This window comes from Electrophorus electricus, chromosome 19 (genome assembly GCF_013358815.1).
Source record: "Electrophorus electricus isolate fEleEle1 chromosome 19, fEleEle1.pri, whole genome shotgun sequence".
Classification (NCBI taxonomy): Eukaryota; Metazoa; Chordata; class Actinopteri; order Gymnotiformes; family Gymnotidae; genus Electrophorus; species Electrophorus electricus.
This window is the reverse complement of record NC_049553.1, coordinates 15124556-15136526: the sequence shown is the minus strand read 5'-3', so window position 1 is coordinate 15136526 and position 11971 is coordinate 15124556. Positions and strand designations below refer to the sequence as shown.

The following is an 11971-nucleotide window of genomic DNA, read 5'->3' as shown; positions in this document are numbered from 1 at the left end:
TGATGTGTTGACGTGTCCCAATAAACAGGTTCTGTCTGTGCTACTGAAATCAAACATCAAACTCTTGCACTGACACAGATGTTCAGATGATGAGTGACAATTTGTTTTCCTTTACTGAGCAAGGTTGCCATGGTCTACGACCTCTGACCACAGAGTTACAGCATTACCTCCATAAGGTACATTATTGTTGTGTTGGGGAAATCAAACAACAGACACAAAAAATGACAACCCCCCCCCAAAATATTTCATTTAACAAAGCATACAAAAAACATGAGACATACCTACATATTTATAGACACACAGTGTGCACACAGAATGGTGTGCACAATGAAATCAACCTTCTGGGAGTGAATGTTTACACAAATATATGCACATCAGGGCGTATCACTGTTATGGAGCGAGCACCTTGGCAAATGGGATGATGTGAAGGCGTCGACCTCAGTCATCACTGCAGATGCAGGCTATGCCTCAGCCCTGCCCCCTTATAGCCCAGCCCCACCCCTTATGCCTCAGCCCCACCCCCTTATGCCTCAGCCCTGCCCCTTAAACTTCTTAGCCGGCTGCTGTACGGCTCCGAGTGGGGCTGTAGCAGGAAGTCATACACCAGGGCAGAGGCCACACCCCCCAGCATGGGTGCTATCCAGTAGACCTGCATCGGGAGCATGCCGTGTACCACACACACACACACACACACACACACACACACACACACACACACACACACACACACACACGATTGTTGGGGAGTGCCAAGTCTAGCCCTGGTCTCTGGAGCTCTCATCTCACTGCGATGTTCAGATGCTACTGAAGGCCTTGAGTCTGGCTCCTCTGGTCTAACAATGTTCTCGCTCATTCATCCCGAGTCTTACAATATTCAAGAGTCCTAGAATATTCATGATTCTTAGAATATTCATGAGTCGAAACCTTAGTTTATTGTGCCTGTGGTTTTTTTTTTGGTTTTTTTTTACTGGCTGAATAAACACAGCCAAAGAGGAAAGAGAAGAATGGCTAGTACATCCTCACCCAGTGGTTGTCAAATTCCTTCATGACCACAGCAGGTCCAAAGGAGCGTGCAGGGTTGATTCCACAGCCCGTGTAACTGATCTGCAGAGCAAACCATGTTTGAAATGAAAACGCCCAGAGCAGGAAGGAGACACCACCATTGTGGCACTTTTGTAAGTCGCTCTGGATAAGAGTGTCTGCCAAATGCAAATGAACTACATTCTCACCAGGCTCAGAACATGCCGTTAACATTGACACTTTCGTCCAAAGTGACTTACAATTCTGACTGAACACAACTTCAGTAATTGAGGGTTAAGAGTCTTGTTCAGGGGTCCAACAGTGGAAACCTGGCAGTGACTTAAACTGACAATCTTCTGATTACCAGTACCTTCACCCCACAATTAATTTCATTTTCATGTGAATTCCTTTAAACCTGCATATCAATTTACTTTAACTTCAGTTTCAATTCACTCCTATTTGACATGCATATCAAGAGGACACTGTGTACTGGGTACTAAAAGCCCCAAATTTAAAAACAAACAAAAACGGACGTGTCTGTGTTGCATGCTTACTGCTGCCAGGTGCCCCAGAGCAACGGAGAGCCCGATTGCAAGGGGCGCGGATCCAGTCACGTCTTTCCGACGGCTGTCCGTTGTTGCTAGGACACACAGCACAAGCTGGAAGGTGGCCAGGAACTCAATACCAAAACCCTGTGCTGCAGTCAGGCCGTTATTTATCTGTCAGAGAGTAAGTGCAGATACATCATCAACTTTGAGAGACAACAAGTATTCCTTGCCCCAACATTACCCTGGCCCCACACTACCCTGCTCCCACACTACCCTGGCCCCACACGGTCCTGGCCCTTCCCCGACACAGCCCTGGACCCTGTGACTGCCTGCGCTGTGGTGTTTCTGAACTTTCGCATCTCTGACTCAGCTCATCACATATTTAACAAGCAGTGGGGAGCTCACAGTCGAATTTGTCTCCTTTTTGTCTCATTTTTGTCTTCAGAGCGAGGTGAGTTTGCTCTCTTACCTTGTTGACACCCAAAGCATTGCTATTTTCTAGGCGGATGCCGTAGACGATGCCGCTGGCCAAGACAGCGCCCAACATCTGAGCCAGCACAAAGAACGCTGCCTTGATGGCGCTGATCTGACAGCTCACTAGCATGCCCAGGGTCACGGCCGGGTTCAGGTGCGCACCGCTGATGTGACCCAGGCTCTGCGCCAGCGTGGCGATGGCCAGCCCGAACGCCAAGGCCACCGCCTCCTGGTCCTGCCCGCTGATGGCAGTTACGATACCTAGAAATACAAAGAGTGTCATTCCAACAAACTCAGCAAAGACAGCCCGCCAAAACGACCCGGTCCTGAACTCCTGAGGCATGCTGGCATTGACGGTCTGTCACGGCAGCTGTTACTCGTGGATGATGCCGTCTAAGCAGTCCCTTATAAACCAGTGGTGGGAGGTGGCCAACAGGAAGATGGTTTTAACAAGGCAACCACAACTCAAGACGAGACGACGACTGTTACACTAAAAAAGAAAGAAATGCAGTTTGTGTTAAGATGAAATTCATTCTCATCCAAATGCACAACTTACAGCTTAGTACCAATAGTACCAATAGATTCCCCTAATAATGCGAAATGCTGTAATGTAGTGGAATCTTGTGTCCATGCAATTTATCCTCAATATCTAGTGACTGATGACTAATGTCTGCAATCAAGATGAGAGAATAAAAGTGAAAAGTGTTGTTCCTGACAGTCAGTAACTTCAAACCCCAATTGTGGATATTCATTCCAGTGCATACGAAGGTCCCAGGGACCTGGGCACCTTGAAACCTGACTTTAAGTTGACAAAAGGAGTTTTTATGACATCTGATGCTTGTTGGAATAAGCATTTATAGATGTTTATATGTTTATGTCAGCATCCGTTAGTAAATCAAAGTTTAGCAATCATTCCATTGTTATTGTTGTGAATTCTGAGTGTCTTGCTACTAGGCATTTAAGGCCAATTAGTATGAGGTTTATTGGGATTCAGGTTCAGGAAGTTAAAGTGGCTCTAATGTTTGATGTCATGGATACAGGATATTATTGGAGGGGGCAGAAATGTAGTGGTAGCATTGCGCTAATATAAGTCTGAGTATCATGTTCATAACAGTGAAACCGAAGACACAGTAATGGATCTCACCAAAGAGCAGCACATAGATCATGGACAGGAGGGGCTGAAGAATGGACCCCTAATGCAACAATGTCAATGTCAGATTATCTTGAAGAAAAAATTGACATTTGTGATATAAGAAATAAACCATGTAAGAGCAAGGTCAGTAACAGAGGTTAACTCATTTAGAGGTCAGAGGTTACTCATTTAAAGGTCAGTGACAAAGGTTAATTCATTTAGAGGTCAGAGGTTACTCATTTAAAGGTCAGTAACAGAGGTTAACTCATTTAGAGGTCAGAGGTTACTCATTTAAATGTCAGTGACAAAGGTTAATTCATTTAGAGGTCAGAGGTTACTCATTTAAAGGTCAGTGACAGAGGTTAACTCATTTAGAGGTCAGAGGTTACTCATTTAAAGGTCAGTGACAGAGGTTAACTCATTTAGAGGTCAGAGGTTACTCATTTAAAGGTCAGTGACAAAAGTTAATTCATTTAGAGGTCAGAGGTTACTCATTTAAAGGTCACTGACAGAGGTTAACTCATTTAGAGGTCAGAGGTTACTCATTTAAAGGTCAGTGACAGAGGTTAATTCATTTAGAGGTCAGAGGTTACTCATTTAAAGGTCAGTGACAGAGGTTAACTCATTTAGAAGATTTCTGTTATTTCTGTTTTTTAACATCTGTGAACCATGAACAGTCCATGAATTACTGTATCCAGAAAGCAACATATACTTGAATTAATTGGAATTAATTGAAATGCTAAACTCCTGCCTGTTCTTGTTACTTTTCCTTCTATAGATAGTTAAATATGAATTATTCATAAACACAGTCATGTTTTAAGTTGATAGTAATGGTAGTTTTTAATTTGTTGTGAATGGTTCATTTTATGTTTAGAGGGAGGTATCAACTTAACTGAAAAATTGGCAAGTGAGATAATCAGCAGAGAAGCCTCAGTTGCTTGAATTGTACTTGGTCACAATTGCAAGTCGCTTTGGATAAAAACATTTTCTAAATGCCATAAATGATACAAGCTGGTGAGACTTGTGGGGTTGGACCAAAGTGACAAATTTACCATTAGAACTACCCATGACATTCTGCCAACTCCACAAAACCTTAGTCAAAGGATTGTGGAAGGCATCTGTGTTCTTGCAGGTAGCAGATAGTATAACTAGGCAGGTGAGAGCTTATTTTGAAGATATTCAGTTTTGTTTTAATACAGGTGAATATGCCACATCTTGGCAGCGTCTGGGCATAATGGCAGTTTGTATGATTACACGGTTGGCATTTGACACTGGACGTGATCATTAGGGTTTCTAAGAGGGTTATAGGTGGAGAAGGTTTACAACATGGCACTCAACTCCCTCCTCTTATAGCACACATGGATGATAAGACAACACTCAACTGTTCTTAAATGTACTCGGGTGGTAATCTTAAGTGGGCAAGATTAAAGGTTAAACCTTGTAAATCTAAAAGTTCATCTATCATTAGGGGAAAGCCTGCACAGGAAACCCTGCTAATTACTAAAATTGGTCCACCCTATGTTGAATAAACCAGTGAAAAGCTTAAATAGGTGGTATAACAGCTCAATGATACAGAGAATGGCCTCTTAATAGTATTAAGTGCTTTTTCCAGGTAAGATATTGTGGTGTCTTCAATTTGGATTGATGACTTGTATGAAGTGGCCAATGATCATCTATGAAGTTCAATTACACAAGAGGAAAAATTACCAATTAAGAATGAGGCCATTAGGAAGTAGTTGGGTGGGCCTTGTTTAGGTTGTGCAGCTCAGTGTATGCAAAGGAATAATCAGCAAGGGATCAGCTGATTGAAAATATAGTAAAGTAATTGAAATTGGCTGAGGCAAGTCTAAAGTTGGGCAGCAAGAGCTGCAACTCCATTTAGAAAAGCAGAAAGGAAGATGTACTGGACCAGCAGCAATCAGGTGACAAGTTGCCACTGTTAGACCCCTGAGCAAGACCCTTAACCCTCAAGTACAATTCTAGCAATTGATCACAATTGTAAGTTGCTTTGGATAAAAGCATCTAAATGCCATAAGTGGTACCGGCTTGTGGGGTTGGAACCAAGTTGAATAAATTTACCATTAAAACTACCCATGACATCCTGACAACTCACCAAACCCTTAGTCAGTTTGACCCCTAGTCATTAAAGTTACAGTAACTGAAGGGGCTAGTCAGACATGGGGGGGGGGGGGGGGAAGAAAAAAAACCAACTTCCAAAAGTTCTTGAAGGTAACCAAGACACTTTAGGACATGGAGATAAATATCTTGTACAGAAGAGTTTCTGGTATTTGACCAAGTCATTCACCCTATAGACCAATTAGGGTTCCCAGTTCTGTTCTTGCACCCCTCCCCACTTCTGAGCTTATGGGAAAGCCCAAGGCAACACTGGAATCAAGGCTACAATCAGTTTAGGCAAGACACAGATCTTTCAAAACTGCCATTAGTTTATTTCCATAGGGCTGACAAGGAAGCAAAGATCTTATTGCAGCAACACATCAGTAAACAATGCTTGAACAGCATCACTGGCTTCTCCTACTGCTCTCCAGCCGCAGCACCACCTTCAACCAGGGGCTCTGTCTCCACAGCCAATGCCTCCACCCCATGGCACAGAGTCTTCAGGCGTCCAGTCAAGTCTAGCCCCCTGGGAGACAGGAGGAAGTCATAGAGAACGGTGGCCATGATGCCACCGGTCACAGGCCCTGCCCAGAACACCTGGTGAAGCCAACAGGAAGGAAAGATTCATCGACATGCAGACACCCATGTCCCCCCTCACCACTTTGTGGGCATAGCTTTGGTGAGCTTATTGGATCATCCACTCACCCAGTGATTCTCAAAATCCATGGACACCAGAGCTGGCCCAAAAGATCGAGCAGGGTTGATTCCACAGCCAGTGTAGCTAATCTGTTGGGATATTTTAAGCCATGACCCCAGGAATCAGGAACAAATACTTGAATTGACATGTACAACAGACTACAATTTGCCAAGTCACTTTGCCCAAAACAACCTAAGGGAAGCACAGTGAAAAGTTCTTACTCCTGCAAGATGCGCCAGAGTCACAGAGAGGCCAATACCAAATGGCGCTGAACCAGCAACGTCACTACGCCTTTTATCTGTAGTTGCCAGGAAGCACAGCACCAGTTGGAGGGTGAGGAGAAGTTCCATTCCAAATGCTTGGCCTGGGCTGACTCCGGTCAGCTGTGAAAAATGAAGGCAGTGAAGTCATTAGCTTTCCAACAGAAGGGGATTTAATGACCACATCTCTCTAGAAGAAAAAGTCTGGCATAACTTCACATTGGATTTATCTGATTCATTCAAAAAATAAACAGCCTGTTCCATTTTAAAGAAGTTCAAAAAGAAACCATGTCACCATGTGAAAGAGTAGAGGTACTCACCTTGTTCAAGTCAAGTGACTCGACAGCTTCAGGTCTCACTCCCAGCACAATAGCACTACCAAGTACAGCACCCAGCATCTGGGCAGAGACATACCACAGTGCCCTGCACACACTGATCTGGCAACTCACCAGCACAGCCAGGGTCACAGCTGGGTTCAAGTGTGCCCCACTGATGTGGCCCAGGCTCTGCACCAGGGTGGCAAAGGCCAGCCCGAATGCCAAGGCCACCTTCACCTCCTGGTCTGGGTAGCTACTGTTCCCATTACCAATTGCAGCAGAGATGCCAAGAAAGACAAGCATTGTTGTCCCAAGGAACTCAGCAAGGACAGCCTGCCAAAAGCCCAAGGTCTTCAATTCTCTCACCATGGCTTAGAACAGCAGCTAACAGGGACACCACCAAAAAAAAAAAACCTACACTCACAAAGAAGAGCAGATAAACTATGAACCCCAAACACTGCTATTTAAGCGTATTCCCATGCACGTTACCAGGGCTTTTTTAATGCTACAGGTCTTGTGGCTACTTTGAATCTAATTCTTAATTTGCCTTTCAGTCTGATTGGTTGATGAAATGGGCGGCAGCAATTTAATGGGCAAATTAAGCAGGTGAATGCATCTCGTGTTTGACACAGTGCATTTTAGTGCTCTTAGTTCATAAAATTATTCACTGAAACCAAACCCTAGAGCAATATTAAGGTATACAGTATCTATAAATAGTGCTTGTGTAACTTGAAGGTTTATAAATTGCTCAACTGCTGTCTAGTGATTTATATAATATATAATCCAGAGCAACTTAAAGTTTCAAGCATGTTACAGAGGCAAGTGTTAGAAGTCTTGCCCAAGGACTCTTATTGGTATAATAATCACATAGAACATTTGCCTGGATGGGGTTTGAACCCTGGTGTCCCCATGGGACCTACCAGACTTCACCAACCGGCTCTGAAGTAGTCAGGTGGATGTGTGCTGACAGAAGGTCTAGACATTATTGATCGTGGGCCTTTAAGAGAGTGATACAAGCACACAAACATTGATTTGGGAAACATTTCTTCATATTTTTCAGTGCAACTTCCAAAGCTTCAGTGAACAGCATGTGGGTAGAGATGAAGTCAAGTGTCTGTCTGCCTGAAGGCTTAGACTCTTCTCAATGTTTAGCCTTTCTAGAAACACACAGCAGAGCCCACATACCTCTGTAGTACTTCAATAAAGCAGAATGATACTTTAATGTGCAGTAAACCTCCACCTAAAAGCTGTCCGGGGCCTTGTTTGCTAGTTAGTGCAATGGAGCGAATGATAAAAATCCATCTGTTAGACAGGTGAGTGATGCCATCTCATCCTAGCAACTGACTAACAGCGTACACTTCTGCGATGCAGGTCAGATGTAAATCCTTTTCCTCCTTGACTCATGTGTCTGCTCACACATGGCTCATCTGGAAGAATGATGTAGACTATGTACTAATGGAGCTTTCATTCACTTTCCGTTATACTGTGCTGGGTTTTCTCAGAGCTGTCTCCATGGACACAAACCTGGGAGGAAGAGTTGTAAAGTGTGTGGTTGACAGGTTTAATACTGATTTTCATCCCTGTCATCAACATTAGATTACTTTTTCTCCAGAACGTCATTGCGGAATTTCTCAGCAGCTCTGTGGTTGGCTTTTCCATTAGTTCCATGGTTGCCAGTTCCTGGCCTGCATACATTTGGTGTCTTCCCCACTCCAACTCCCCTCATCAGCTATTTATCAAGTCCATGAAGAGCTGGCCCAGAACTGGGCCACTGCCCCACTGCCTCTGACATGTCTGATGCTCAATACCACTGGAGCCTTGTTGTTGAGAACCTCACACTCTCTCTGTTCCCAACACCAATGAAGTCTGGTTCTGCAGAACCACACACTCCCGCTGCTCCCATCACAGGTGCTTCCTCCTCCTCAAGCCTTTTCTCCCTGCCACCACTATGTAGACATGATGTGTCATGATATAAACATCTATGCCTTCTAATATAATGTGCTTCTTTTTCCTACAAATTCAGAAGCACTTTGATTGCACAGCTAATGAAGGACGTTTGTCCAAAACCCTTACTTTGTGTACTTCACTACAATTTTGAGTTTCTCTCTCTCTCTCTCTCTCTCTCTCTCTCTCTCTCTCATATATGTATATATATATATATATATATATATATATATATATATATATAGCTCCAGAAAAAATAAGAGACCACTACAAAATGATCAGTTTATCTAGTTTTACCATTGATGAGTTTTTGTTTGACCAGGCTGAGCAGTTTTGATTTATTATATAACCTACTGGCAACATTTCTTCCAAATTCCAGATAAAACATTTTTATGTTTTTTTTTTATAAAAATGACTAATGGTCAAAATAACAAAACAGTAACAGAAATTTCAGACCACAAATAATGCAAAGAAAACAAGCTCATAATCATTTATAAACAACACAGTACTAATATTTTAACTTAGAATGAGTCGAGAAATCAATATTTGGTGGAATAACCCTGATTTTTAATCACAGCTTTCATGCGTCTTGGCGTGCTTTCCACCAGTCTTTCACATTGCTGTTGGGTAACTTTACGCCACTCCTGGCACAGAAATTCCAGGAGTTCGGCTTTGTTTGATGGCTTGTGACCATCCATCTTCCTCTTGATCACATTCCAGAGGTTTTCAATGGGGTTCAGATCTGGAGATTGGGCTGGCCATTATAGGGTCTTGATCTGGTGGTCCCTCATCCACACTTTGATTGACCTGGCTGTGTGACATGGAGCATTGCCCTGTTGAAAAAAACAATCATCAAAGTTGGGGAACATTGTCAGAGCAGAAGGAAGCAAGTTTTCTTCCTGCACAGTTTTGTAAGTGGCTTGGACAAAGCTGAAAATTGCACTCATCAGAGAAGATGACCTTACTCCAGTTCTCTACAGTCCAATCCTTATGGTCTTTTGCAAATTTCAGTCTGGCTCTCATTTGCTTCTCATTGATGAAGGGCTTTTTTCTATCTTTGCACGACTTCAGGCCTGCCTCCAGAAGCCTGGTTTGAACCATCCTCACGGTGCAATTCACCCCAGTTGCTGCATGCCATTTTTTTTGTAGATCACTTGATGTCATCTTACAGTTGTTAAGTGACATTTGAATGAGGTGGTGATCATCACAGCCAGTAGAGAGTCATTTTTGACCTTTACCAGTCTGTATCTGTTGTTGTCCCATGTGTTTGCTGCTTGACCTTGTTCTTATGAATCGCAGTTTTGGAAATTTTCAAGAAAGAAGCAACCTGACGCTCACTGTATCCCTCTGCCGGTAAAGCTACAATGGAACCCTTTTTTTTCTCATTAAGAGCCTCTCTTTTCAGCTCTTCTGGCATGGCCTGTAGCTGTATTTTGACTACACTTACTTTTTGGGTCCTAGCACTTCTTTTCCCATTCAGCTGGTTCTACAACAAGAGAATAGTGATGACAGCAGTTGTGGTTTTTATACAGTTGCTCGTTAGAACAGGATTTTGTTAAGGTGATTACCAATTTAGCACCTCATTAAGTAGAATGAGTGTGTGTGAAGGAATTCAACAAACACTTGAATGGAATGGCTTGTGTACATGTGGAGATGCTGATTTAAGAAAAAATGGAGTGGTCTCCATTTTTTTCTGGAGCTGTATATTTGTATATATAAAACACATATGCAGTATTATTTGTAATTTAGCATAGCTATAGCATAGCTATACTTATATATATATATAATGTAACTATATTTATATTGTGTATTATTTCTTGCTAAACATGTTTTTATTGTGTTTTTTTCTCATGTTTACCCTACCCATTGTGTATTCTATGATTATCTTGCATGTTTGCTGCTGGAACACTCTAGTTCTATCGTATCTCATCTCAGCTCCTCCACAACGCTGCCTGCCTTGTTGGTGGAACCTATTTGCTGAGAGTGCACAGACTGCAGAGATGGGACAGCTCTGAGTTGCCATGGCCCAGGGACAGGAAAGTCTCCTCCTGCTTGCGCAGAGACCGGACCCAACACTGGGAGCAACTCACGGACTAGAGAACAATGTGATCCCACACAATTCAGGAAGTAATTAAAGTAATTAGAGTAATTAAAGAAGTTGCTTAATATTAGAACACATGAATTGTTTTTCTAAATATTGATATTTTTTGCTGTGCAGAAAAAGAAGAAATTTGTTTAAAAAAAACTAAGCTCTTGTTTTTGTAACTTGAACTGTTTTATTTACTTACAAAAGTGAATGAATTTATAGCGTATATGTTATGCAATACAAAATGCAATACAACCATTTACACAGACAACTGTTTACAAAAACAAGTGACTAACTAAATAGCTTGTGTTCACTCTTTGAAAACAAATATAAATGTAAAAAAAATCCAGAAAATAGAGGTATATGTTTAAAAAAGTACTAAATAGGAGTTCTGATAGAAAATAGGGGAAGCCGATAAAATAAGTGAGTGCGAACTCCTTTTTAAAAGGAAAAAGAAGACTGCTGTTCCTGTGGAGTATTTACAAGTGTTTTAAGGCCTTAGGAAGTATGATACACGATGTAGCTGGATCGCTACGTATCACTTAGATGACATCTCCACCGCGGCGGCGTGTTCCGCTCCGTTCACCTCGTAGTCAAGGGGGGGTCCGGAGAGCAGCACCCTCAAACGGTCAGGAAAGTCGTCCATTTTGGGGTAGAGCAGGAAGTCATAAATTAGAGCAGCAGCCACGCCCCCACACATTGGCCCCACCCAGTAGACCTGCAAGAAGCATCCAGATTATTAGCCTAATGTCAAGATCAGAGGATAACTGTTATTAGGTAGTTTAAAACACAAACAACACTGTCACTTTAGAAAGGAAAGTGAATCTTCATGGCCTAGTCTTACCTGTATATTATACCTGTACATTATAACTGTATTTTATACCTGTACATTATAGCTGTATATTATATCTGTACATTATACGTGTATTTTATATCTGTACATTATACTGTACAGAACATATTGTTTTGTAAAAAAACCTTTCTTACCCAGTGATTGGAGAAATCACTGATAATGACTGCTGGACCGAAGGAGCGCGCGGGGTTAATCCCGCACCCAGTGAAGCTGATCTGTACCCAGAGAGGAAGGACAAACAGTGAGTAAGTACCAGAGAGCCCAGCCAAGAAACCCAGCTGGTGCACAACAAGTTGGTTGGCTTTATCTTTCATATTAGGGAGAAAAACCAAACACTCATTTCCATAACTTCACATCTTACCATTGAAATCACACCCTCATTTGTATAATAATGTATGTAGAAACTATAATAGCCCCATAGGCCAATGAATACTGACGTTAGCGAGTTAAATGATAATTACTCACGGCTGTCAGGTGCCCCAAGCACACCGAGAGGCCAATGGCTAGTGGGGCGGAGCCTGACAC

General features: G+C 42.5%; 3 protein-coding genes across 3 annotated transcripts in view; all 3 read right to left on the bottom strand.

Annotated features, from left to right (window-relative positions):
• Positions 1-507: 507 nt before the first annotated feature.
• Positions 508-2404, bottom strand: LOC113588252 (aquaporin FA-CHIP-like). Its single transcript, XM_027027363.2, has 4 exons — positions 2038-2404; positions 1575-1739; positions 1024-1104; positions 508-649 (listed from the first exon to the last, which is right to left on the bottom strand). The coding sequence occupies exons 1-4, from the start codon at positions 2383-2385 to the stop codon at positions 524-526; spliced, it is 720 nt and encodes a 239-aa protein (XP_026883164.2). The 5' UTR covers positions 2386-2404; the 3' UTR covers positions 508-523.
• Positions 2405-5600: 3196 nt separating this feature from the next.
• On the bottom strand, positions 5601-6948 carry LOC113588255 (aquaporin-1-like). The gene is made up of 4 exons (XM_027027366.2): positions 6567-6948; positions 6208-6369; positions 5995-6075; positions 5601-5886 (listed from the first exon to the last, which is right to left on the bottom strand). The coding sequence occupies exons 1-4, from the start codon at positions 6930-6932 to the stop codon at positions 5707-5709; spliced, it is 789 nt and encodes a 262-aa protein (XP_026883167.2). The 5' UTR covers positions 6933-6948; the 3' UTR covers positions 5601-5706.
• A 3821-nt stretch (positions 6949-10769) lies between these two features.
• Positions 10770-11971, bottom strand: part of LOC113588254 (aquaporin-1-like) — a 2778-nt gene continuing 1576 nt past the window's right edge. Inside the window, exons 2-4 of the mRNA XM_027027365.2 lie at positions 11912-11971; positions 11581-11661; positions 10770-11311 (exon numbers count right to left, since the gene is read on the bottom strand). The exon at positions 11912-11971 is cut by the window's right edge and continues 105 nt beyond it. Coding sequence (XP_026883166.2) covers positions 11132-11311; positions 11581-11661; positions 11912-11971 — 321 coding nt within the window. The 3' untranslated portion in view covers positions 10770-11131. The remainder of the gene's footprint in view (positions 11312-11580; positions 11662-11911) is intronic.

Bases quoted from the DNA above. Each gene is read 5' to 3' on its own strand.
- LOC113588252 (XM_027027363.2), bottom strand. From the start codon at position 2,385: ATGCCTCAGGAGTTCAGGACCGGGTCGTTTTGGCGGGCTGTCTTTGCT. The intron at 1,105-1,574 runs GTAAGCATGCAA...TTTGCTCTGCAG, and splicing joins CTCTGGGGCACCTGGCAGCA to ATCAGTTACACGGGCTGTGG. The intron at 650-1,023 runs GTGAGGATGTAC...CTCCCGATGCAG, and splicing joins AGGAATTTGACAACCACTGG to GTCTACTGGATAGCACCCAT.
- LOC113588255 (XM_027027366.2), bottom strand. From the start codon at position 6,932: ATGGTGAGAGAATTGAAGACCTTGGGCTTTTGGCAGGCTGTCCTTGCT. The intron at 6,370-6,566 runs GTGAGTACCTCT...CATTTTTCACAG, and splicing joins AGTCACTTGACTTGAACAAG to CTGACCGGAGTCAGCCCAGG. The intron at 5,887-5,994 runs GTGAGTGGATGA...TGGCTTCACCAG, and splicing joins TGGATTTTGAGAATCACTGG to GTGTTCTGGGCAGGGCCTGT.